This window comes from Asterias amurensis, chromosome 8 (genome assembly GCF_032118995.1).
Source record: "Asterias amurensis chromosome 8, ASM3211899v1".
Classification (NCBI taxonomy): domain Eukaryota; kingdom Metazoa; phylum Echinodermata; class Asteroidea; order Forcipulatida; family Asteriidae; genus Asterias; species Asterias amurensis.
Genome location: NC_092655.1, coordinates 12,820,798 through 12,847,679, shown reverse-complemented (window position 1 = coordinate 12,847,679; position 26,882 = coordinate 12,820,798). Strand labels below are relative to the sequence as shown.

The 26,882-nt window shown below is 38.0% G+C and overlaps 1 protein-coding gene across 1 annotated transcript in view; it reads left to right on the top strand.

Moving 5' to 3' along the window:
• Positions 1–25,226, top strand: part of LOC139940616 (uncharacterized) — a 67,340-nt gene extending 42,114 nt beyond the window's left edge. Inside the window, exons 4-10 of the mRNA XM_071936956.1 lie at positions 10,804–10,986; positions 12,759–12,937; positions 16,693–16,854; positions 17,733–17,847; positions 18,636–18,813; positions 19,799–19,998; positions 20,419–25,226. Coding sequence (XP_071793057.1) covers positions 10,804–10,986; positions 12,759–12,937; positions 16,693–16,854; positions 17,733–17,847; positions 18,636–18,813; positions 19,799–19,998; positions 20,419–20,693 — 1,292 coding nt within the window. The 3' untranslated portion in view covers positions 20,694–25,226. The remainder of the gene's footprint in view (positions 1–10,803; positions 10,987–12,758; positions 12,938–16,692; positions 16,855–17,732; positions 17,848–18,635; positions 18,814–19,798; positions 19,999–20,418) is intronic.
• Positions 25,227–26,882: the final 1,656 nt, after the last annotated feature.

The following is a 26,882-nucleotide window of genomic DNA, read 5'->3' as shown; positions in this document are numbered from 1 at the left end:
AGAGCAAAGGAAGAGTCTCTTCATTGCTCGATGTCCATACACACTGATGTGTGTTGGCACTCAGTACTTTCCTTAACTCTATGGAAAACAAAAATGTTTACAGGCATATTAACTACTCGGGTGGGATTCAAACCCACAACCTTTGCAAATCTAGAGCAGTGTCTTACCCGGTTACTGTTGTTATTGTTTCTGTGATTTGCATATTTTCCTCAAAGTAAAGAAGAATATGGATGTATTTATAACTGCACACAGTTCCCATTAGTGTCCAATTTCTGTCAAAACATGATGTACATGTAGCAATTTAAAACATGTACCGTAATTATACATAACAGCCCTGGGTTACATAATAATCATGCTATGGTTTCAATGACTTCACTTCTTTAATATTGTGTGCCCAATGGGACATATTCACATCTTGAGTAGACTCTCTCCCCAAGGGGAAGTTGTCAATACAGAAGGTGTGCTGTCTATATTTCAGTTTCATGGTGAAATTGAGCTGGATACATCAACATCTTACACAATAAACACTGTACATACGGAGCTGCTTGTTGATGTTTTCTCTGTCAATCAGATACCTAATTTGCGAAAAGTTAGAGACAGGGGTGCGTGTTTTTTGAAAATTTGTCCTGCAAGTCTTTTTGACTTTGGGAGGATTTCAACTCAACATAAGCAAATTATTTATACACCTTTCTGAATATTAAATGCATGAGTATGTCACAATACTAACCCAAAACAAGGCCATACATGTAGGCGTAGCCACTGCAAGTGGTGGCAGATGTGCACTGTATAGCCTCAATTTGGGTAAGAATTATGACGTCATGCATGAATATTAAGGGAGGCGTATAGGCAAAGTAAACCATTGGTTTTTAGGAAACGTTTGATTGTTTTTTACTTCTAGAATGTAATACAGTAAAACTAATATGTGATGGACACTTTCATTTTTCAAAAGGTGGTCACGTTTTTGAATCATCGGCGAAAAATCCAGAGCATGTTTGTGCACTCAGCTAGCTTGTGTACAGGAGCTCTATGAAATTGAGTCCTGGTCGATTGCCTCCGTATCCCCTGGTCATTGCCTTGGTGCCCTTGAAATGCTCCAATACAAATTTGCAATTACCAAGAAGAAAATGTCTTGGTGCACCTGCCCTTTCGAAAACGAAGCATACAGCCCGGTTCTCAGAGTATACGATTCTTTCAAGACTTCATATCCACATGAGTACATGCATTACTCCTGGTTTGTCAATAGTATTCAAATGACGTCACACACAGACTAATCAGCCATCTTTCTTTCCTTTTTCTCTCACAATGCAAAGCCATTGCTGAAGCAGTCTGCGTAGAACAGGGACATTTAAGTGAATTCCTTGCATCGGTGGTCTGTGATTAGGTCTCCTGCCAGGAAGCAATTTCAACGCTTGATGCAATACAATTCCAAACGTCTAAGAAGCAAATCAACTTTTCAAAGATGGAGGCTATAGGGAGGTTTATAGACGATGTGACCTGTGACATCACATGCTTACAAAAGAGCCACAGAGCCTTGACTTCCTGCAGGCACGGTTTATACACTTTATGGACAATGAAATACTGTCTTCAGACACATTTTCCTGCACGTTAAAGACTCCCTCTATAGACTTAGTTCTCCTGCCAGGAAGCAATTTCAACGCTTGATGCAATACAATTCCAAACGTCTAAGAAGCAAATCAACTTTTCAAAGATGGAGGCTATAGGGAGGTTTATAGACGATGTGACCTGTGACATCACATGCTTACAAAAGAGCCACAGAGCCTTGACTTCCTGCAGGCACGGTTTATACACAGCTTAAGGGAAGAAATCATAAAATCTTTTATTTTATGGAGATTGCACTGTCTAATTCCTACCAACTTTTGATGTGATGAAGGGGGCGGCACATCTCAAAACTTGTCCAGCTTTTACTTTCATAATTCTTTGATTTATTTGGAATTTATGACACTTTCCCATATGACCTGTGCAGTATTGTGCCTGCCAGAATACTTATTGTAAACAAAGTTCACATGGTCTATAGAGGGAGTCTTTAACGTGCAGGAAAATGTGTCTGAAGACAGTATTTCATTGTCCATATACACAGGATTGCAGCCGGAAATTGGTCATGGTTGGTGATTACATGTATGTTGAGGATGAACACAACAATTTCTTGTCTCAATCTCCCGTAGTGCTGAATCTCTAATAATAATTGATTGAATTTGTATTGTGCTCTCTCCAGAGCCAGCCTGTTCAAGTGCAAATACCAATCAAAATGCCAGTAAGAACAAGTTTAAGAAAATGTATTGTTGCACACCAGTAAGAATAAGCAAAATTGTAATCAAAGCCTTACACGTACATATGTTAAAAGAGTGCAACTTACATACAATAGCATTAACAAAGTTCGCAGTAAAATATAAACCATTTCCCTTTCTATTGTTTTTATTTAATGTGGAAGAAACATGACCAGCCTAACCCATCATGAACAGCCTTCCTTCATCATTGTCACAAAAAGTCTGTCTAAAATAAAATCTATCAGAAAGCACACAACTTCGTGACACAAGGGTCTTTTTCCTTTCATTATTATCTCGCAAATTCGACGACCGATTGAGCTCAAATGTTCACTTTTTTTTTTTAAACTGTGAAGACTAGTCTTTGACAATTACCAATAGTGTCCACTGTCTTTAACATGCTCAGTTCTACCAACTGAGCTAATACTAGCCCTAAAAATATACATTGTACACACTGTATCAAATCTATTGCGCTTAGCGAATGAATGGAAATACTTGTCTGAAAGGTTTGGGTGTTGAGTTACTAGAGGTTGTGATGATGCATTTGTACATGTTGAGATACATGTAGATTAGGAAGATTTCTTACCAATATGTCCAGGGCTTACATATAAGGCAGGCCTGGTACATGTAGGCCTAAATCATAGAGTTATATGAGCACAACTCAACTCACATGGCCCCGACCGGGAATCGAACCGGGGTCACCTTGGTGAGAGGCGAGCGCTTTACGCACAAGCCAACCGTGCCACGGTTGATGTGTAAGTAAATTTTGCCGAAATTGAAGATTTCCCAAGCTTTCCAGGCTACAGTGATTAAGTGTACTTTTGAGGCATGCTTCATTACACTACCAGAGTGGCGTATATCATCGTCATAAAACTACTAATAATGTAACTCTGACATGGGTCATCAACCACCTCGGATTTCTTTCCCGATGATGGACAAAAACCAGCCTGATAAGTTATGATGTTACTAACAAGGACTGATAGTAATGCATTTATATGCAGGCTCCATTATTCGCTCTCTGCACAATATTACCCTGTGGCATGGAAAAATCATTGTTAATTATGCCAGGGGAATGGTGAGCCACACAAGACGTGGCTTGTACATATCTGAGAAAGTCCATTCAGAGGAGGCTATTATACTGTCCTGAATCTACTGTATGGGTTGGCCCGCCTCATCACACGTAGATGCTTTGGACTCTGCGTAGATTTCTTGTGGAATTCTCCTCTGCTTTCAGGAATATATTTGCTAAAATAAAGAGAACATAATTGGTGAAATAATTTGTTGTCATGGTTACGAGCGGTCCTTTTTTGAGTATATTTGCTAAATAAAGGGAACATAATTGGTGAAATAGTTTGTTGTCATGGTTACGAGCAGACTTTTTTTGGAATATATTTGCTAAATAAAGAGAACATAATTAGTGAAATAATATGTTGTCATGGTTGCGACGGACTTTTTTGAAGACAGTTCTAGACTTTGCAGTAGCCTTAAGTCAGTTTGAAATTAATTGTCTGCAAATAAGATATAAGTGAGAGGACTGACAGTTGAACGCTTGGACTGGTAGGCAATGAGCAAATGTGATTTACACATATTCACTATCTTTAAATGTGTATGAGCATTACTGTAATGTCAAAAGTGTTGATACATACATGCACATGTTTACCTCACATAAGGATCCTTGTCATTTGATTGGTGGAACAAGCATAACATGTCACATTTTATTTTGCCATGTACGTAGTTTACTACAATGACTCGATTCAATATAGGAGTCCTATATTGATCATTATTGGATGCTTGGGCCTACAACCCATGTACATAGAGTCGTTCATGTTATTTATAATACTTACATGTAAGAGTAAGTTCAGGTAAATAATTGACATAGTTGCTCACGGTCAAAAAATGATTTTTTTAATACTTTGTGGGTGGAAGGGCCTTGGGGTGCAAGTAAACAAAACTGCATTTTCAATTCTATATATAGCCCGTTGGCATGGTTACGGCTCATTTTGTTTTTTGGCCATTTTAGGCCGATTTTGGGGTTTGAAAAACTGGTTTTTAGCTCATATTTACAACTCCACCTCACCGAAATGCAAAATTATTTAAAAAAACCTTTTATATCACTACAAAGTATCATCCTTGGCCTTCCTTGAGAAAAAAAATTATTGCTTTAAATATCACCCTTGTGCTATGTTTGCATCATGTATTACAGTATGTTTTTAGAACTTGAAAAATCGACATTTTTACCCTATTTTTGGACCCCAAAATGTCAACTTGCCAGGGGTCTCAGAAAATTTTCCTTTCGGCTGTGATTAGGTCCAACATTGCTCTTTCCATATCTGGTGTCAAAAACTTGGGCAATTGTATCCTGTTGTTACAGTACTGCCTCAAAACTAGACTTTTTTCCCCAAAACGTGAAAAATGCCTTTTTAAGGGTCTTTTCACATAATATCGACATACGTGTCCACGGTAAAAAAAAAAAAGGAATAGTTTTCTTATACTTTGTGGATGGTAGGGACTTGGGGTCCAAATAAACAACATTTACATTTCAAATCATAATATAACACATTGCCATGGTAACAGTTCATTTGTGTGTAGGCCACTTTAGGCCGATTTTGGGGTATGAAAAACTGTTTTTTTAGTTAATATTTACAACTCCACCCCACCAAAAAACAAAAATATTTCATAAAACCTTTTACCTCACTACAAAGTATCCTCCTTGGCTTTACTTGAGACAAAAAAAATGTTGCTATAAATTTCACCCTTGTGCTATTTTTAGAACGTGCATTAGAGTATGTTTTTAGAACTTGCAAAATCAACATTTTTACCATATTTTTTGCCCTCAAAATTTCATTTTTTCAGGGGTCTCAGAATATTTTCCTTTTGGTTTTGATCAGGGCTAAAATTTGTTTTTTTATTTCTGGTAAGAAATACTTGGGCAAGTGTATCATGATGTTAACAGTACTGTCTCAAAAAAAAATGAATTGAATTGTTTTTTCTTTATATTGATTTCCTAACATTAAAAAGTAATAGTTCTATCAATCTTGCAGCTTTTCCTATAAGCACTAGTGGATTACCCAACATTGATCAGGAACTGTTGATGACCTTAATTTTAAAATTTGACCGGCCCAGCCCCAATCATATTTCTTTACATTGCATAAAACAATGTTTTGTGAATAGCGCCTCTTTTTTTGAAAGTGTTCCCTTTCGGTTGTTATTGGTGTTTTCATGTCTTCTGGGTAGAAACACTGTGTTTATTGTATCCTGTTGTGACTGATCATGCCTTAAGTATAGTAATTTTTCCAAAAACAATGCATGCATGTTAGAAATCTGGCACTGTTTCCATGCCCTTTGAGTAATGAATACAAAGTTTTTATTTAAACATAATGGTATCCAACCAAACCATAACCAATGCTTTGCCACTGAGAGTTCTTGATTTGGCTACTTTACCTATTGTACAGGTATGATTCCCATTGCAAGTAGAGTGCGATGAGCATTCTTTACAAGTTGTCTTTAATACAGGGCCTACTCACCTTGGTCCCTGCCTGCTACCAAATGTAAAACTTTTTTCATAGAGATAGAGATCATAAACAATATAGTTTCTGTGCTTGAGGCAGATGGTTTGGAGCATCCAATCATGTCCAACACAAATGTGGGAAATTAAAAAGCCCGCTTAAAAGTGTTGGAAAAGTTTGCCAAGATCTTATTAAAAACAATGATACTAACGATTTGCAAGATGAGCGTAAGAGATCATTTAAAAGGACCCGTTGCCTGGAATCGGTCAAGTTGGTCTTTGAAATGCGTTTGTAACCGTTTGTTATAAAATGCATGGTTAGAAAGATGTTTTTGAGTGATACTTGTGTGGATCATTATATTCTACTTTTAAAATATCTTTCTAATCATATGCATTTTGTAATAAACGTTTACCAATGCTTTTTAAAGACCAACTCGACCGATCCAAGGCAACGTGTTCGTTTAATGAAACAACATTGAAATAAGTTGTAAATACTTGCACCTGCTCAACATAAATAAGTAAGATGCATTTGCAGTAACAAAAGTTTATTCAGGCTAGTTTGATTATTATTTCCATTCACTATCTTACTAATTCATAATTATTATATATGTCTCTGAGAACGATCAACAAAAAACATTGTCAAACGTTACCTGCTAAATTGTTTATCACGTTAAATAAACCAACTCTTTTATTGTTTGCAACAGTACAATTGAAAGGAACCCCACCATGGATGGGGGAACTGCTTACAGGAGGCCAAAGCAGGTGAATGGCCATTTAGATACTTTGGATACAGTACTTGCTCACTTTTAGAGCCTCATTGTTCTGATAGGGATGAAAATGTTTAGTTTGGTACTTGGTAGTGGGAAGTGGACCAAGATGACTGTTATAAGGCCATGTAGACAAGAATAGTAAAGAATGCTCATCGCACTACTTCTCTTCTTGCAATGTGAATCATACCTGTACATAGGTAAAGTAGTCATGACAAAACAAGAACTTTCAGTGGCAAAGCATGGTTATAAACTTTTTATTTGTTACTTAAAGAGCATGGAAACAGTGCCATATTTTTTTAACAAGCATACTCGTTTTTGTTTTTTATCAATTCAAACTAAGGGATAACTTCAAAATGCATTTTTATTGTTTTTGGAAAAATTACCATGTTTGAGGCAGAAGTGTCACAACAGGATACAATAAACCAAAGTGTTTTTCCCCAGCAGACATGCAAACCATAATGATAGCCCAATCACAACCAAAAGGGAAATATTCTGAGAACCAATAAAACATTAAGACAGTACAACCTTTCTTGATGTCCAAGGGGAATTAAAAAACGTGACTTTCAGAACAGAGGCGCTGTTCACAAAACTTTGTTTTTTTTATGCAATGTCAAGAAATATGATCGGGCCGGGGCCGGGGTGGGGCCGGGGCGGGGCAAATTCTAAGATTTAGGCCATCAACAAGTCCTGATCAATGTTTGGTAATGCACTAAGCCTACAGAGTGCTTATGAAAAGCTGCCAGATTGATGGAATTATTACTAACTTCTTAATGTTATAAATTCAAAATGAAGCATTTCTCTATGTTTTTGGGGAAAAGGGTCTATTTTTGAGTCAGTTCTGTTACATCAGGATACAATTTCCCGAGTTTTTTTACTAGAAATAAAAATACTAATTTTGGCCCTGATCAAAACCAAAAGGAAAATATTCTGAGACCCCTGAAAAAATGAAATTTGGAGGGCAAAAAATATGGTAAAAATGTTGATTTTGCAAGTTCTAAAAACATACTCTAATGCACGTTCTTAAAAAAGCACAAGGGTGAAATTTATAACAACACTTTTTTGTCTCAAGTAAAGCCAAGGATGATACTTTGTAGTGATGGAAAAGATTTTATGAATTTTTTATTTTTTATTTTTGGTTGGGTGGAGTTGTAAATATTAACTAAAAATCAGTTTTTCAGACCCCAAAATCGGCCTAAAGTGGCCTAAACACAAATGAACTGTTACCATGGCAACGTGTTATATTATGATTTGAAATGTAAATGTTGTTTATTTGGACCCCAAGTCCCTACCATCCACAACGTATAAGAAAAATATTCCTTCTTTTTTTTACCGTGGACACGTATGTCGATATTATGTGAAAAGACCCTTAAAAAGGCATTTTTCACGTTTTGGGGAAAAAAGTCTAGTTTTGAGGCAGTACTGTCACAACAGGATACAATTGCCCAAGTTTTTGACACCAGATATCGAAAGACCAATGTTGGCCCTAATCACAGCCGAAAGGAAAATTTTCTGAGACCCCTGGCAAGTTGACATTTTGGGGTCCGAAAATAGGGTAAAAATGTCGATTTTGCAAGTTCTAAAAACATACTGTAATTCATGATGCAAAAATAGCACAAGGGTGATATTTAAAGCAATAATTTTTTTTCTCAAGGAAGGCCAAGGATGATACTGTGTAGTGATATAAAAGGTTTTTTGAAATAATGTTGCATTTTGGTGGGGTGGAGTTGTAAATATGAGCTATAAACCAGTTTTTTAGACCACAAAATCGGCCTAAAATGGCCAAAAAACAAAATGAGCCGTAACCATGGCAACGGGCTATATATAGAATTGAAAATGCAATTTTGTTTACTTGCACCCCAAGGCCATTCCACCCACAAATTATTAAAAAAATTCATTTTTTGATCGTGAGCAACTATGTCAATTATTTACCTGAACTGACTCTTAACAATTGTAATTTGCACACATCACTATCTTATATAATGTGACGTGTGTATTGAAAGAAAGAGCATCACTCTAATGTCAAATGTGTTGTCTGTGGCTATGTTGAACAGTACAAACCTCGCAAATAGATCCTTGTCATTTGATTGTTGAAACAGGCATCACATGTCACACTTTGTTTTGCCATGTATATACTACCGCGACACGATTCAATATAGGAGTCCTATATTGATAAATATAGGATGCTTAGGCCACTACACAGCGATGCTTGGCAGCGCCTATTCCAAAATATTATTTCTCTTTCTGTTTGTCCAAACAATTGGCACAGCCGTGTCCTCGTTATTTAGAACGTGTGGGCTGGACAAGTTTCTGTATCTATTTTGTATTTGTTGTTCAAAATGACAAAGTCTACATGTACGTGTACATTACGTGAGTTATATAAAACAAATACTGAATCTTTTTGTTCATGCATTGTCGCAGAATATAATCACTTGTAGTCTTCATTTCACAAGGCTTCTGGAAGTGTCCACATTTTGTGTGTGATTATTATGCTACAGTGTACATGTACAATGCACGCATGTGCATTGAATATTTGTTTTTCTAAAAATTCACATGCATTTGGTTAGAGTTAGAGCATGCTTCAACTCTTCATGCCCTTGTATGTTGTATTGCTCTGTATATAGTGTAATGCTCTCGATTTTAAGCTTTGAGTTTGCACTTGTCGTACTACTGTTTTTAAAATGCAGATACAAATTCAAGAAACAATGTAGTCAAAGCACATCACAAGTTCACACAAAGCTGACTTACGCCCACCTCTGAGAAATAAATTACCAATAAAGGTGATTGAGCCTTTTATTTACATTGTAGCTGAGCATTTTGTACTCATCACTTCTAAAGACAGGTGCCCTAAGCTAGAGTCAAGTGTAGGAAGAGGGAAGGGTGTGGGAATGCTTGGGGGTACCAGACGGTAACCAAGTCTCTGTTCAGTCCCCTAAGGTGTATAGAGTCTAGACATGTGTTTTGGAACTCTTTGCCTCTGAATCAACAGAGAAATGCCCTGTTCGTTATCTCCCCCCCCCCCCCCCGTACCTTTCTTTATATTTTTTTCAGTGGGGATATACATGTAGCGATGCAGTTTGAAGTCTTTCTTCATGCTGTACATGTACCTGTCTTGTATATGAAGTTGTTTCCGAAGTAACGTTTGAATATTTGCATGTGTGAATTAAAAGAATAAACTATAAATAGTATACTGCCACGTCACATACATTTTGTGACTGGTTTCTTGCTCATTTCGGCTTAGAAGAAAAGTGTGTTTAAGCAGCTCTATGAAATTGGGCTTAGGACATCCACACCTTGTGGGATTAACACATATTTTCTTATTTTGGGTACTTGGCCCCTTCCCCCTGTTCATGCCCAACCAGAACAAGGCATTTGTCTGTTGGGGCAGGAGAAACGGCTTAAGAATAAATTATAAAATAATTAACTTGCGGGTACAAAATCTTTTTTGAGGGAGTGATGTTGGCTCTGAAAAGAGCTATTTAAACAAGCAGAGTATACTGTTTGAAACGTTGAGACCAAATGGGCTCTTTTCAGAGACAACACTCCCTCAAAAGAGATTTAATGAATGGTTGTACCCGCAAGTTAATTATTTTATAATTTATTCTTAAGTCGTTTCTCCTGCCCCAACAGACAAATGCCTTGTTCTGGTTGGGCATGAACAGGGGGAAGGGGCCAAGTACCCAAAATAAGAAAATAGTGTTACTCCCACAAGGTGTATTTGAAGTCCTAGGCCAAATTTCATAGAGCTGCTTAAGTATAAAATAATGCTTGACACTTTGCGTCTTCTAAAGCCCGGTTCATGCGAATGCGAATCAAATTTGACGTGAATTTGACGTCACAACCCTCCTTTCCAGCGATATTTGCAAGTGAGTTGAGCAGAATTGAACTGGTGCGCATTTTTTGTTGTGAATTTGTGATGTCAACATTCCCTTCGCCTTTGCATTCGCAGGAAGTATGAACCGGGCTTAAGTAGAAATGAGCAAGATACCAGCCACAAAATGTATATATGACATTGTAGTTTGGCTGGTATACCTTATTCTGGCATCTGGAACTCATAATTTTGTGCTTAGCTGCTTTTTGTGTTTCAGTTCTATGAAATTGGGCCCTGATGGTTTGTGCCTCACCAGAAAAAAATGCCAGCCTAGAGTCAGGAGAGGTGGAATGCTTACACCTACAGTACTCAAGTCTTTGTGTCCCCTTCCAGCTGTAATCAAGTCTTGTATTTCTACCCCTCTACATGTACTTGTAGGTTTATGTGCAGCCCTTGCCTCTGCATCAACAGACAAATGCTTCCCAGGAAGTGCTCCCTCCGCCATCCACCACGGGAGCAGCACTTGCCAGCTGTTCCAGGCAGCGCTGTTACCCTTGCTGAGTCTCCTGTCAGCTTCTGAGCATCAGCACACGGCGAGCAAGGTCCTTCCAAGGGGTGCATGTAAGTATAATGGAAGGGCTGTGGTGCAGATTTCATTTACTTTTTGTCAGTCTTACACAAAAGGTCCAATCTGACTGCTTTCTCAAAAGGGTCTAGTATCTTTTTCAGAGCCGAAGCAAAACCAAGGTTTGAAAGTTAGTGTAAAATATCAAATCTTGTGTGATTTAATTATCGGCCAAGGTTCGATGCCTATTCATGGGCTTGTAGCCAAATTTTTAATTTTTTGTGGGAGCGTTTATGTACATTTTCAAATTTTGTTTAAAGGGATGCTGCAGTGAATTAAAATAAAACAGTTAATTTTGCTGTCATTTATTTCTGATATATGTATTGAACCTCAATAAAATGTGTTTTGTTTTTTCCCTGACATATCTCACTTGCGTAATTAGCGAATAAGTCATGCCCCCCCCCCCCCCTTTTGTGGATGGTTACCGCCCCGCTACCATCGACGTCATGTCGGGAATTCAAACATATCGTCGGCAAAAAGAGTCTGGTCCCTAACTACACGCGCCTAGGTACCAGGCCACACAGTGCACAGTCTCTATATGCACACAGCCAGGGGGCCCGACTGCTCGGGTTCCCGACATGACGTCACGTTTATGCCCCTTTTAGGGGCGGGGTGGGTTACCCTAATCTCTTGAAAACCATTTTTAAAATACTTGCGCATTTAATAAAATTAAAAAAAATAATATTTCAGGTTTAAAAAGTCATGTTTAATCGTTTAAATTATATAAAAAAACACTGCAGCCACACTTTAATATTATCCTCCACTTGGCCCATAAGCCTCTCTTAATGCATGACATCATAATTCTCACCCAAAATGAGGCTGGGCACGTCCGCCACCACTTGCAGTGGCTGCGCCCATTGCCTCGTTTTGGGTTAGCATTGTGACGTACCTCATGCATAAATATTAAGAGAGGCGTATAGTCCCTACATCTTGAACTATAGACACCACGGCAATGGAGTGCCTTTCATTACACCAGTTTTGTGAAACAATCTGCCCTATGACATTGAAACATTAACTCTCCACCAAATTCAAACTCAACTGTTTAACTGCTCATTATTAACATTCATGTTATTGAGTGTAATTTTGTGCACATGGCTTCAATGTTTTTACAATCTTTTTGTGCAGTACCTTAATTAACATTATGTTAGAAAGTGTGATTTATACATTTGTATGAAATGCTTATTGTTATCATGTGAGAGGTATGTACTTAGTTTTTTCTGGTTTTATCTTTCAGAAAGAATTGAAACAAAGACTCAGAGCCTAAATTTGTACATCTCACTGAATTGGGAAAATGTTTCCATTTTTGTTTGTCATACAGTCATATAGTAGACAATGAAGCAATATAAAATTTGCCTTAAAGACATTGGACACTATTAGTAATTGTCTAAGACCAGTCTTCTCACTTGGTGTATCTCAACATATACATAAAATAACAAACCTGTGAAAATTTGAGCTCAATCGGTCATCGAAGTTGCGAGATAATAATGAAAGAAAAAAACACTCTTGTCACACGAAGTTGTGTGCTTTTGGATGGTTGATTTCGAGACCTCAAATTCTAAACTTGAGGTCTCGAAATCAAATTCGTGGAAAAATACTTCTTTCTCGAAAACTACGTCACTTTAGAGGGAGCCGTTTCTCACAATGTTTTATTCCATCAACCTCTCCCCATTACTTGTTACCAAGTAAGGTTTTATGCTAATAAACTTTTTGAGTAATGACCAATAGTGTCCACTGCATTTAATTGCTTGTTTTTTGTTTTGTCTTACAGCAAGGAATGGAGCCACCCCGGCAATACAGGCACCCAGTACTCAGACCCTTGTGAACACGCTATCCTTGGCAATCCTGACTCTTGAAGCCTCAATGAGATGGTGCCAAAAGAAGAGCATGCAGTTCTTGGCATCGTGGTCTGTGGACAAGTTCCTGTTTATCTCGCAAAGTGACCTAAAGGTAAGCTCTATTATAGACACCTGGGGTGCGTTCCACTCGCGCAAACGACTCGCAACTGTTCGCGCAAACGTTTTTTATCTTTTGAACGATGTCAACAGGGCGACGCCCTGAAATGAAGATGGCGCGCACCATATATGTAGTTTTTTTTTAACTTTGTTTTTGCTGCAATAGTCCTTTTTTGACATCATTACATCAACTAATTAACTTTGTTATTCCAAATCTGCATTATCATCCACCGAAAATACAATGTAATTATGTTTGTGACAAAGAAATAATACTGTATGCTTGTCCGCCATTTTAAAAACCACTCGCCAACACCTCCGAAGTATGTTCGCCTAAAGTTGCCAACGTTCGCCAACGGTGGCGGCGAACAACTCGTTCCTCTTGGAACTGTTGGCGAACGTGCGCAACTGTTGGCAACGTTTGCGCGAGTGGAACGCACCCCTGGGGTGCATTCCACTTGCGCAAAAGTTGCGTTTGCGCACACTTGCCAACAATTTGGAGTGGAAAAATTTGTGTGCTGCCATTGTTGGTCGATGATGCAACCATTTGCGAATGTATTTCTGAGATGTTGATCGTGGTTTCAAAATGGCAGACAACAACAAGATTACCAAGGGGTTTAAGCAGACAATATTTATTCCTTGTCATGAAATTAATTGTAATGTGTTTTACGGTGACTGATAACGCAGTCAGGTGGAGTTGAAATAACAACTTATCAGATGATATTATGATGTACATACAAAAGAAGAAAAAAGTGTTTCTAAAATATAGCAACAAACTTTGTTACAAACAAAATATGTATGGTGTGGCATCTTCATTATACAGAGGACTGCCATATTGACATAACGAAAGTTGACAATCAATTGCTCCAACAATCACAAACGTTTGCGTGAACAGTTGCTATCTATTTGTACAAGTGGAACACAGTTTAGGCATAGCTCAGCTGTCTTGGTGGTTTACTTCATTCAAACCAACACAAATGTTAATCCATAGATACAAAACATGGTCACATGTCGGTATAATGAGAATCAGCAATTATCGTTGCTCTTGCACACAGGGTACCTGGTATTAAAGATGGTGGCTGCCTGGTACAGATCTGTGCAGAGCCTAAGCCGTGTCCGAAATGGCGACCCGGCTATTGAGAGAATTGCTACAAATTGTGATTAGAAGCCTTGTGTAAAAAAAAAAAAATTGGTGACAACAGGGTGCCCATTGGGTTACGCTGTGTTTGGACCGAAAATGGCCTCCAGCTACCACTTGACTAACGAAAACTGTTCCCTCTTTGGAGCTATATAACTGTAATATTGACAGGCTTGATACTTTGGGAAAGGGATCTTTTTTAAACGGAACCTCTTGTAGGGAAGAGAACATCATTACTGAACAATCTCAACATGCTCAAGGGGCACGAAAGCATTGAATGACCAAGGGCATGGAAGCAATTGTATCTACACAGGTCTGTATTTATTCATGACCCTGTATGGTGACAATCTAATCTCGTAGAAAGACGTGAGCTGTTTTTACATGACTGAATGTACTGTTTCATGTATATTGTATGTATGTATCTCAGTGGGAAATTATACAACGGTGGATGGGGGACAACACAAGGCATTTCAGCACTTTGGAATGGCATCAGAATTTGGGGGAAAAGGACAGTCTAAAACGCCTTGTACTTCAAACATGCCATGCTTTATAATTCCTGTTAAAAACTGTAGCATTGCAAAGTTTGAAGATTTGCCAGCTCTGTTATACATCAACAGGCCTGATACTTCACGGAGGCAACAAAGATCGATTGCCTCCGTGCCCCATGGTCATTGCCTTAGTGCCCTTAAAACGCTCCAGTAGATATTAACAATTTCCTCATAGGGTGCCCCTAACCTAGGAGAAAATGCCTTGGTGCCTTTACCCTTTCGAAAATGAAGTATACAGGCTCGCATTAATAAGGCCAGGTGCGTGCGTTTTGTGAATATACCGTATGTCAATGTTTAAATGTTGTAGCGCTGTCTGAACGCAAGGTACAACACTTGTTTACGACACCCCGACCCCCAACTCCACTGCTCGCAAAGTTGAACCATTTCTGGTCTAACTTCTTGCTCTTGGAACATAGCCTGTGACTACCCCCCCCCCCCCCCCTAGTGCAGTGCACTATTTGAAATTGTGTTCCATTATATATGGGCAGAGCCGACCACAAGGAAGGAGCCATGCAGTTTATTACTGCCAGCCATGCAGTCCACAGATACAATGATGTACATAAAGAGTGCATAATTCACTGTGTGTTTTGTCAGCGAGACCTTTTTTTAGAGAGCCCAAACAGTCAGTAAATATCACCATTATAGCAATTTAATGCACTCCCATTGGTCAATCGATATGGTGCTTAGTCCATCGCTTTGATGGTTTTATTCGGAAAGGTAAATTTGCCAACCATGCGTCCACAGACATCCGATAGTTAACCAAATAAGGCCATCCACACTAGAACTGAAAGATAAGCAGGAAGATGAAATAGTAGATTCCTTATCTATTTTGTTTGAACACCATGAGTAAAGATGACTTCTTACAGTTCTTCTTATCTATGTCTTGGGTATAATGGGAACTGGGTGCGCCAAATTTCTTAAAGACGCTATGTCAGATTTTTGGCCCCAAACATAAAAAAATAGCATTTTTTGAGTGAATGGTTTTTCAAAGAGTATCACCCGCTCTAACGAAAAAAAGTTTGACTTTTACTTTTAATGGTCAGGAACCATGACAAAAATTTAAAACGTTTCTTATAAAGCACATAAGAATTGGTCACGTGATCCGACAAAAACTAATTTTGAGCACTTTATTTCACTGCTACTAATAATTGGGCGGACTTTTTCGAGCAATGGCTCAAATGAAAGCTTGTAACTTTCTCGACCCCCATCAAAATACCTATTGAATTTTAAATCAAAATTTTTGGGTCAAATCGGCAAAATATCTGACATAGCATCTTTAAAGCATGTAAGCATATAAACTTGCTAAGTAAAGAAAAATCTTGCTTAATACTGACAGAAACCAATTACCAGCCGAGATTCCATAAGGTTTACATTATTTTCTGCTTAACAACTGTATGAAATACCATGTATGCAATGTTCAGATGTTTGAGACATTGTAATTCAAACATGGTTCTTTAACCACTGCTTCCAACAGGAAGAAATCTTTATTACATTACGGCGACCTATAAACCTAGTATTCTTGCTGACAGAAGTCCCAAGTGTTTTTGTTCTGTATGTTGTGCCAATACATCCTGTGTTACGATACATTCAATAAGAATCATACCCAAGTAATATGCCTGTGATTTTTTTTTTTTACAAAGCTCGGGAAAGTACGGAGTATACAGTACAGTGCGAGCACATATTGGTATAAGGGTATAACCAATACTATTCTTTATCCCCGGTGCAAAATTAACATCTATAGTTGTTGCGGAACCTGCTGCTAAAATATAGGATTTAAAAGAACACGTTGCCTTGGATCGGTCGTGTTGGTCTTTGAAAAGCGTTTGTAACCGTTTGGTATAAAATTACTACCAGGCAATCTCTGTTGTCTAGTTTGTAAGACATTTGCTCTAGATTGGCAATGGTCTTTGGTTCGAATCCCACCCAGGTCTGTGATTATTTTTTACAGAACTTGAGGAAAGTACAGCGCTAACACACATCAGTGTAATGAGGGTAAAACCAAATCAATTTCTTTATTCCCAATGCAAATTTAACAGCTATTAAAAAGATCTACTATGGTTCGTATAGGTGACAATCGATTCGTCTGTACGTATTCTACAAGCTTGTCAATGGCTCTGTGGGGTCGCCTCTAAGGATGCTGATCGCTGTGCTACTCCTACCAAGGAGTCTGAGGTGGAGAAACTGGAGGAGTTGAAACTACAGCTGGACACCATCAACTCAAGACTTCATGTGAGACTCATATTCAAGTTTTGTTTTTAGCACTCAAGAAAGGACAAAAAAATATTGTTTAAAGGCTCGGCAGACGATTTCACGAAACACTAGGATTAATCCTATCTGGAATTCAAATCCGTCCCAACGCCTAAGGATACAGAACTTTACTCGTCCTTAGTCCTGAGGTGAAATCGACGGCTGGACACCTTCGATAATTGTCAAAGACTAGTAATCTCACTTGGTGTATCCCAACATAAGCATTATAATAAATCAGTTAAAATGTGGACTCTCAATAGGTCATCGCAGTTGCAAGAAAATAATGAAAGAAAATACACCTTTGTTGCATTATAAAATGCTTCAGGCCTGAAGTCTTTAATTATTTGAGTGAGAAATTACGTCTGTCTCAAAAATTACCTAACTTCAGAGGGAGCCGTTTCTCACAATGTTTTATACTATCAACAGCTCCCCATTGCTTGCTGCCAGATAAGTTTTTTATGCTAACAATTATTTTGAGGGATAATAGTGTCCGCTGCCTTCAAGGGGAAGGTCTACATTTTATAATTAATTAAGCTACAAATTTTGCATAGACCTTCTGACCTTATCGCAAATATTTGGTGTGCGCGCATTAGGCATGGAATGAGTTGCATGGTTGTCTACCTAGCAATCAAGTTGGTGCTTGAGCAATGGGTGTTTGCGAAAAGGTCTTTGTACAATTGCGCAAGCTTTGCAGTGCGAATCGTCTGTGTGTAAATTGTTCAAAAATGAAAAGTTAGTTAAAAATAAACAGGCAATGCTTTTTGAATGATGCGATGAAAGAGAAACTTTGGTTTACATGTAGTATTTATGCACTATGTAATGAAAGGTCCGTTGACTAACTCAGGATTTACTCATTTCAGTGTCTGTCCAGTGAGCTGCTTGGTTTGTTCAGTCAGTACTGTAGTCATATGTGTACTGATGTCTGGCAGCAGGGAATGCCCATGGGCAAGATATGGCGCAAGAAAACAACAGACGGTGAGTGCGGATTCTGCAACTATTGTTACAATGAAGGAGCTTGTTTTGTTCAATTCAGTCACATTGGATTGGTAATGATTAAAGATGTTTACTGTCAAGAAAATTGAAGTAATTAATCCCGAATGAGATGTGATCAAGCTGAATGAGTCGTTTGTCGGAAATATCATTATGGAGAAAAAAAGAAAAAAAACAAGGGTGAAATTAAAATAAAACAAATTGTTTAAATTCAAGTGATAAAATATATCATGATTTATATTGGCGACTTCCTTCCTACCACTTATGTTCAACGAACAACTCGACTTTGTTGGTGGTTCTACTTCAACAACTTTCAAAACAAAGAAGGTACAATGTATGGAGTTTTAACAGCATTAAAGCTTTGTATGCTCTTTTCAATTTTGTAAAAAAATAACTAATAACCTGGTTAAAAAGCAGGCAGTTCTCCCTAAAAATCTACTCCGCGGTATTAAAATAAATAGCAAGACAGTTCTCTAAAGAACAAACTCTCCCTGGCAAGTAGATACACACATGGTGTTGTTACCACTAACCAAATATATATTGATTCCTCACCATACAATGCCTCAAAATCCCATATCCCTGCTTGATCGCATAACAAATAGAAAATACTTTAAAGTATTAAAATTGGAATAAAATTGAACCTTGATACTCAATTTGAACCAAAGCAAGAAGAAAAGTCAGATTAGTAAAATGCACAATAGAATCATTGTGTTTTGAATGCTAATTTAATACTTTTCAAGCAACAGTTATTTTTCCTTTCTATTTGGTGACAGATCTGCCTACTGAGCACAACCCCTATGTTCCTGCAGCTGTTAACACAATACTGGTGCCATTAGTAGAGGGAGTGAGTAAACTAAGAGTATCAGCCCAAATTGCTGTTGTGTCAGTTGCCATAACGAACATGTTGGAAACTTGGATGGCACACGTACTGAGGGAAAAACCAAAGTTCAGGTAAATCATATATTCTAGATATTTTTATATCCTACAATGGATTACATTACGTACGGTTGACGTTTTATGCGTTGTGTATGAGCTATTAGAGTTTCTTAGGAGTGTTAGTCCACACTGGTCAGGGAAAGTGGGCCACACCCATAACCTTCTGGGACCACCATGCATTACTTTCGCTGACAAGCTGGTAAAAATGCAATTTCAATAAAAGAACTTGATAGTCAGAACATCTTGACTTTTAAAAATGAGGTGATGGGTTTGATTCATGTCATAGTAAGAGAAGCAAGGTGTAGTGGGCTCAACCCATGTCTCCAAATGTTGAAAACCCCAATTCTTATTGACATCCAGTGACGTCAGGTTTCAAATTTCACTCAGATATAGTATCAAATAACCTGACATGTACACCATTTGAACACACGAGGATAGAGAATTAAAGACCTTATGCACAGGATGTCATATCAGGAGGGCGCCCTCACCTAAAGGTATAAAAGTGGCTGTTTATTGGCCCAACCTGTGCGCCACACGTACAAAGCTGTGGGTTTCATTTGCCTTTTCATCGTTGTACCTCTAAAGTGGCGGCTGGATGACGGTAATGCATAAGGTCTATTGGAAAATGAATCCATCACGAAACTGAATTTAACCTTAGAGTTCCTCTTTAAATACGGAAATGGTTGCTTTTCCTAACATGTACATGAAAGTTCACAAGTAATAGACTGATCCACCAAGCTCCGCCCATTGTGTATTTACCAATCACCACGCAACGAAGGTCCGACAAATACATGTAAGGTCCGACATGCAGGCGTTTATCTTGGCGCGCGCGGCAGAGTTGTGCAGGAAGGCATTGGGGAGCCCCACGTGTTCTTGCTCACGCATGCGTCGTGGGCGGAGCCTACTGGATCGGTCTATTGTCCTTGAACCTCATTGCAAGGGTCAGGAATTATTGCTTTTGTCATCAGCTTTATACTGCATTTGTCTTTTCCTGATGCAGTATTCATGGAGCTCATCAACTTGGGCAAGACTTGAGCTTCGTTCGAACTTGGCTAATGTCGGACACCAACGGTCTGGAATTCCAAACAAGACAGAGTGTGCTAACACTCGATGTCTTCAAGCACTTTGACGGGGCTGTGGCATTGCTCAAGCATCAACCCAGACGGAAGGGTTTAAATTCTCCCACAAGAGATGACGCAAGTAAGTGAAAGCAAACGGCATGTTCAATTCAACTGCATACATTAAAGGAACACGTTGCCCTGGATCGGTCGAGTTGGTCTATAAAAAGCGTTTTTAACCGTTTGTTATAAAATGCATATGGTTAGAAAGATAGCCATGAAATTGAGCCCTGTTGTACCCCATCCCTGCTAGGTTTTTGCTGATTTGTCTGTCTATTAAAGGGAAGGTATACGTTTGGTAATTACTCAAAACAAATATTAACTAAAAAACTGACTTGGTAACGAGCATTGGAGAGCTGTTGATAAAAATAATATAAAACATTGTGAGAAAAGACTCCCTCTGAAGTAATGTTGTTTGTGAGAAAGAGTTAAATTCTCACTAAAACCAGTGCCTTTAACAAACAGTAGCATTAATTATGTTTTCATTTTGTTTTGATTGTAGACTCAGAGTACAGTAGCAGCACAGCGCCGAGTGTTGGTTCCCACCCAGGCAGTATGAGCAGCCTGTCAGATACACTACCACCCGGAGCTACTACCCAGACCATGGTCGGAGATCCTTTATCCCTAGGCAATGGCAGCGACATGGGAGAGAGTGGCTTTGATGAAGAGACAGTCAGGGTACCACACCGCAAGGAGTGGTTAAATCTTAGGGTACATGGCAATCAGAAATGGCGACCATTACTGTTTGGGTGTCTGAATGCTAGCCTGGAATCCTGACGGTGGCATTGGTGCTGCTGTCAATAAATAGGCATCATACCTACTCATATCTCGATCTGATTGATCTAGTACCCTGTCACAACGACCTGTTTATTAAGTGTCCCCAAGGTACTCATAGAGCAAGTTTGATTGTGCACCATAGTTAACTAAAGGTTGACTATTTTGACTCGAACCTAGGCTGGTCGACCATTGGTTGACTACTGTGGTCGACCATTTTGAACCAGCCTCATGACCATTTTTTTTCCCGTGCCATGCCGTGTTCCATGCTAACGAGTGTAAAGCGCAGAGGCAAACCAGTGACACTATAGGGAAATTGCATACCGTGGTACCGATGGTCGACTACGCTTCCAAACGAGTCGTTCGAGTGAGTGCATCACTGTACATGTCTGTTGCTGGTCCGTAGTCGACTAAATGTGCGCACTCGGAACTTGCTCTCAGTTGAACCTTTGGTGGATTTACGTAGCATGTTAGTGAGTCTTTACTTCCATAACATTTGTTGTCTGGTTCCAGTATCAGGGTATGCACTGCTATTAATATTATGTATGCCTGAACTTGCCACCATACTAGAACGAAACGCTTTGCTGTTGATGCTATACGCCGCTCTTGAGCATGAGTACGCCACAATTCTAACCCCAAACGAGGTTATGGCCGGGCGCAGCCACTGCAAGTGGTGGGGGACGTACGCCTATAGCCTCATTTTTGATAAGAATTATGACGTCATGCATGAATATTAAGAGAGGCGTATACAATGTACATTGGTCTGGTAACTGAAAGTAGAGAGTATGGTAATATGAGAAACGTACATGTACAGATACCTCGTGCACTGACACTAGATTGTATATTTAACATCCGAGTTGACACGATACCTTATGAGATCTTAAAGTAATCTACATTGTTTCAACTCATAATAGACATTGGGACTTATTTACATTATTGTATACAAAAAAATCCCCAGAACCTCATTATGTGAAAGCTCCATTAAAGAAAGAGGCTAAAATAAAACATCCTTTTTGTCTGGCAACTCACACCTGTTATCTTCATGTAACTCCTTTTCCAAAATAGTTGACTTGATTGGATCATGCACAAACCCTGCTCATCAGTAAATTGAATGACCTTAGTAATTCAATGGGGGTCAACGTTACTTGAGAAAAGGCTATGGTAAATTTTTAAACTAGAAATGATGTGAAGAGATTATAAATATGTGAGAGGATCACCCATTTTGTGCTTAAGCAGTTCTAGGAGGGCCCAGGCTTCTAGGCAAAGATCGTATTGCACTGCAAGTTCCAAGATGGATAACAGGAGCTGAGGAGCATGAGCACCATTTCAGTAAGCAAATATTTTTGTGCAGCATTGATAGCAATGCTCACTGTCTGCACTGATGTACCGTTACATAAAAAGAGTTGCTTACTAAAATGGCGTCCAGTACATGCTTAACATTTCAGGCTGAGTTGCACATCTTAGGTGCTACACAATCTTTGCCTAATTTGTTCAACCATAGAATTAGAACACTAGTACAGCCAATGGAGCTTTTTCTAATTTTTATTATAACTTGCTGAAAATTTCTTCAGTTTTTAACACCAAATGCACAGCCTTTAAACATTTTACTTTTTTAAAATCAGTACTTATCCATCCAATGCAGTTTACAGTAAGTGTTTAACGCTAGCTTAAAATATTCATGTACACCCCACGTTATAAGGTTACTCCAGTTTATCTGAAATACGTGTGTTGGTTTATGTACTTACAATGCATGGAAATAATTATGTGTAGTCAAAGGTTCAAGTGGTAAAATTGAAATGTGTATGTGTTGATGGGATATAAACAGCAATTGTTATGAACACCTTCGTGTAGTTGTGAACCCCCCCCCTCCATTCTCCCCTCCTAAAAAAAAACCCAATCAAAACAATTATGAAATAATTGTTGGTATTCAATTTTATCTGGATTGATAATATCCATGGAGTTACTCAAACACAGATTACTTACAGATTCAATTAGCGGAGTATATTTTTATGGCTAATTTTACCAAATTATATAATTTTGATTGATGTAAACCAATGGATTGGAAAACAAAGCTTCATCTTTGAGGGATGAACTCAAGGAACCTGGCTAGGTTTTTGTAGATATCAAAGAGGTGGAAAGTTTTCTGTTTTCTGTTCAGGAAATTCATACTGTCAAAGACAGCAAACCCAAGTAATTGCAATCTGGCTTTACACTTAAACTAGAAAGTAATTATATAAACTTGTAGATATAATTGAATGTGCAATGTGTCAAAAAGTATACTATCATATAAAAAAAAAATCAGAAAAAAAAATCCTATTTTAGCAAGTTTTAAATTATACGTATGGATTGACTGGTTCAGTCCTATACTTGGTGTGATTGAATTATTGGTGTGTTTTGTGTTATTTTTTTTCATTCAACCAAAGAACAGTATTAATATACCAAGTTTTCACAACTGTACTTAAGTTAAATGGATTCATATTTGTATTTTCATAACTATTTGAAGTGTGTTTGGGCCTCAGTTTCTGAATTTGAGAATTTAAAATTAATTAACGTCACAGATCATAGGAAATAATTTATTGTAACAGCTGGGTTGATATTTCTAAAACTTATTGTGTGACTGCTCTTGTCTCATAAAAGCTATTGTCTGACAGTTGCATCTATTGTATTCTTTGTTACTTGTGTGTAACATGTTTTTCATAGTTTCTATTTATTTTTTATTTAACTGTTTGATTCATCATCTGTGATTCGATGTTCAAGCTATAACTGTACATGTACATTGGCATTATATGGTCTCTACCCAATACAATCTACTTATCACACAGGGTACTCAAATATCCCAATTTTACCCATGGCCCAATTTCATAAAGCCTGTAAGCCTTGCTAAGCACAGAGTAATATTGCTTAAAAGAAACTGGTTACCAGCCAAAACTTTATAAAAGGTTTGCACTGTTGCAACTGGTGCCCCACTCATTTTAGCTCAAATAAATTTCATAAAGCCTGTAAGCCTTGCTAAGCACAGACAAATATTGCTTAAAAGAAACTGGTTACCAGCCAAAACTTTATAAAAGGTTTGCACTGTTGCAACTGGTGCCCCACTCATTTTAGCTCAAATAAATTTCATAAAGCCTGTAAGCCTTGCTAAGCACAGACAAATATTGCTTAAAAGAAACTGGTTACCAGCCAAAACTTTATAAAAGGTTTGCACTGTTGCAACTGGTGCCCCACTCATTTTAGCTCAAATAAATTCGCTAAGCAGTATTTTCTGCTTAACAGCTGCTAAGCATTACTTTCTGCTTAACAGCAACAGCTTTATAACATTGGCCCCAGGTCAGTCGTATTGATATTCGTAGACTGGGTGGGACAAAACCCACTCAATTTTATTCCAGCTTTGAACTAGACAAATTTGCCCAAAGGTTTTCATGAAAGCATGTTTTGGTTTTTCTTCTTCAACATTACCCCCCCCCCCCCCCCCCCCCTTGTTACAAAGAGTGGGACAAGAGATGCAACTTAATGGAATATCAAACAAGAATTGAATATGAATTGTGATAAAGGTTTGATAAAGCAACATGTTCATAGTCTTGACGCTTGAAACCAATCTACATGTAGCAACTCTTTAGCTTTGACTTTGGTGTAGTTTGGTTTTAGTGATTGCTTTTTGTATTTTTGTAACATTTCTGGTTGTTTTGAAGTCCTGCCTTGCTGGAGAACCTTTCCATTCCTTAAAAGAGAAAAACCTTTATTTATGTTTAAACTTTTAATTTGTTGATTTTTTTGGTGAGTTTGCTTTCTTTTATGTGTACTTAAAAAAACAATGCATGGTTGATAGTATTGTTATGCTAATGACCTTGACTAGTACGTCTATTGTTCTAATTATTCTGTGCCTTTAACTTATCGCCTCCACTGATGTCCAAATTTTACTTATTTATCTTCATCCTTTCTGTACGATAAATTGTAGAATCAGTAAGTCATAAAAAAAAAACTGTAAAAATGTGAATGAGAATATATGTGTTTGGCAAATGATAGTAATTGAATTGTTCTATGTTTTTTTATGTAGATCTAGGGATACATAGCTTGGGGATGACAAGGAACACGTTCCACTTGTAGGGATTTTGCCAGGGCTTTGTTCGTCCTCTCAAAAATATATTTTCGTCCTTTTTTTAATGTTTAAATACATCATCTTTGACAGCTCAATGATATCAAAATTGGGAGTATTCATTAGTTCATGTTATCCCATAATTTCTAGCCACACCTTAGTTGGTCTCCCAGTGACCTACATTGTGTGTTACCAAAGAATAATTGGGCAGATAAACAAACAGATGCCATCAGTATCTCATAAAACAACTCCTCAATACCACACCAGAGCCCAATTTCAAAAAGCCTGCATCACAAAACTTTCTTAGCACAAACTATTATTGCCTAGCAGAAACAGGTTAAAGGAACACGTTGCCTTGGATCGGTCGAGTTGGTCTTTGAAAAGCGTTCTGTAACCGTTTGTTATAAAATGCATATGATTAGACAGATATTTTAAAAGTAGAATATAATGATCCATACAAGTATCACTTGAAATTGCGTGGTTTTCCTCTTACCTCGTCGACAAACACGGTCGGCCATTTATGGGAGTCAAATTTTTGACTCCCATAAATGGCCGACCGTGTTAGTTCGCAAAGTAAAAGGAAACCTCGCAATTTCGAGGCAAATATGTGTGGATCATTGTATTCTACTTTTAAATTATCTTTCCAACCATATGCATTTTATAACAAACGGTTACAAACGCTTTTTATAGACCAACTCGTCCGATCCAAGGCAACGTGTTCCTTTAACAACCCAGTATACATTAAGTTGGGTTGTTGTGGGTTGTGCCCAACTAAATATTTGCTTAGCAAAGAAATTTGTCAAGAAGTATTTTCTGTTCAATAAAATTTGGCCCATAGAACCTCCCAGCAGTTTATTTTCAGAGATAGACTCAAGCTGGCCGAAAATTGTAAGCAACATAAAACAGTGTAGTTACTCTTTGGGACATTTATCAAAAACAATTTCTTGAAGAGGCGGCGTACTATTAAACAAAAAATCACAACAAAACAAAACCCTTCCCTGCGTATCAACCTATCCTTGTATTACTGGCACACCTTCTTTAATTTTAGCAAAGTTTTTACAAAATGCTTTAAAACTAGTTGTTTGTAAATATTGACTGTTTCAAAGACAACGACTATACTTAGGCTTACACCATACACATTGTTTTCCTTGTTTACACATTGTTGACAATGATGATAGACAGACATTTAAATCGAATAAGGTGGTTGGGTTGGCAGTGGTTCTGAGCAGTGAGGGGGGGGGGGGGGGGGCTACCATCCCTCCATGTTATGTCACTGGTTCTAACTTCTTGATTCTGTACCATGTTTTCTTGTTGTAAAAGTATCTCAGATTGTTTTCCGTAAATGATTGAGACAAGTGGTTTGGGCTCGAGTAATCATAATTTTTGCTAGCAAAATACAAATGCTAAACCAAGCTAGAAAATCCTTTTAGAGAAAGGGCAGTTTACTTGAACAAAGATAACTTCCAGCCGAAAATTAGAATGGGAATTATTATTATTTGTTTTATGAACTAATTTATTTGTTTGTTTGGTTGTTTTTAGTATTCTTTTTATTTAGTTATTAGTGCTACAAATTTTTTTGTTATTAAATATGTTGATCCCCTTAGCATGGCATTTATTTCCACAAAGTAAATATTTATCGAAAATAGTTATGAAGTTGTGACAGTATATGAAATGTGTACATAATTATTACCTCTACAAATTTTGATCCAAATGACCTGAACTTTGCTATCCTTCTACTTATTAATATTAATTTTTGGTTTTTACCCATATACACCGATGTGTGTTAAGCACTGTATACTCAGTACTTTCCCGAGTCCTGTGAACAAAATCACAGGCATTTTACTCGGGTGGGATTCGAACCCACGACCTTTGCAATTCTAGAGCAGTGTCATACCAACTAGACCACCGAGATTGCCCGGTAGCTAGAGGCAGTTCGAATCCTATGTTTTAGCAGCGGGTACTGCAAACGATTTAATAGACGCCCTTCTACTTATTGTTTTGTATTGCATTCGATCAATTTTATTGACTTTTTAATCAATATGTTTTGAGGCATTGCTTGGTGATATATCGCTGTATAATTAGTTTGTGGTAACACCAAT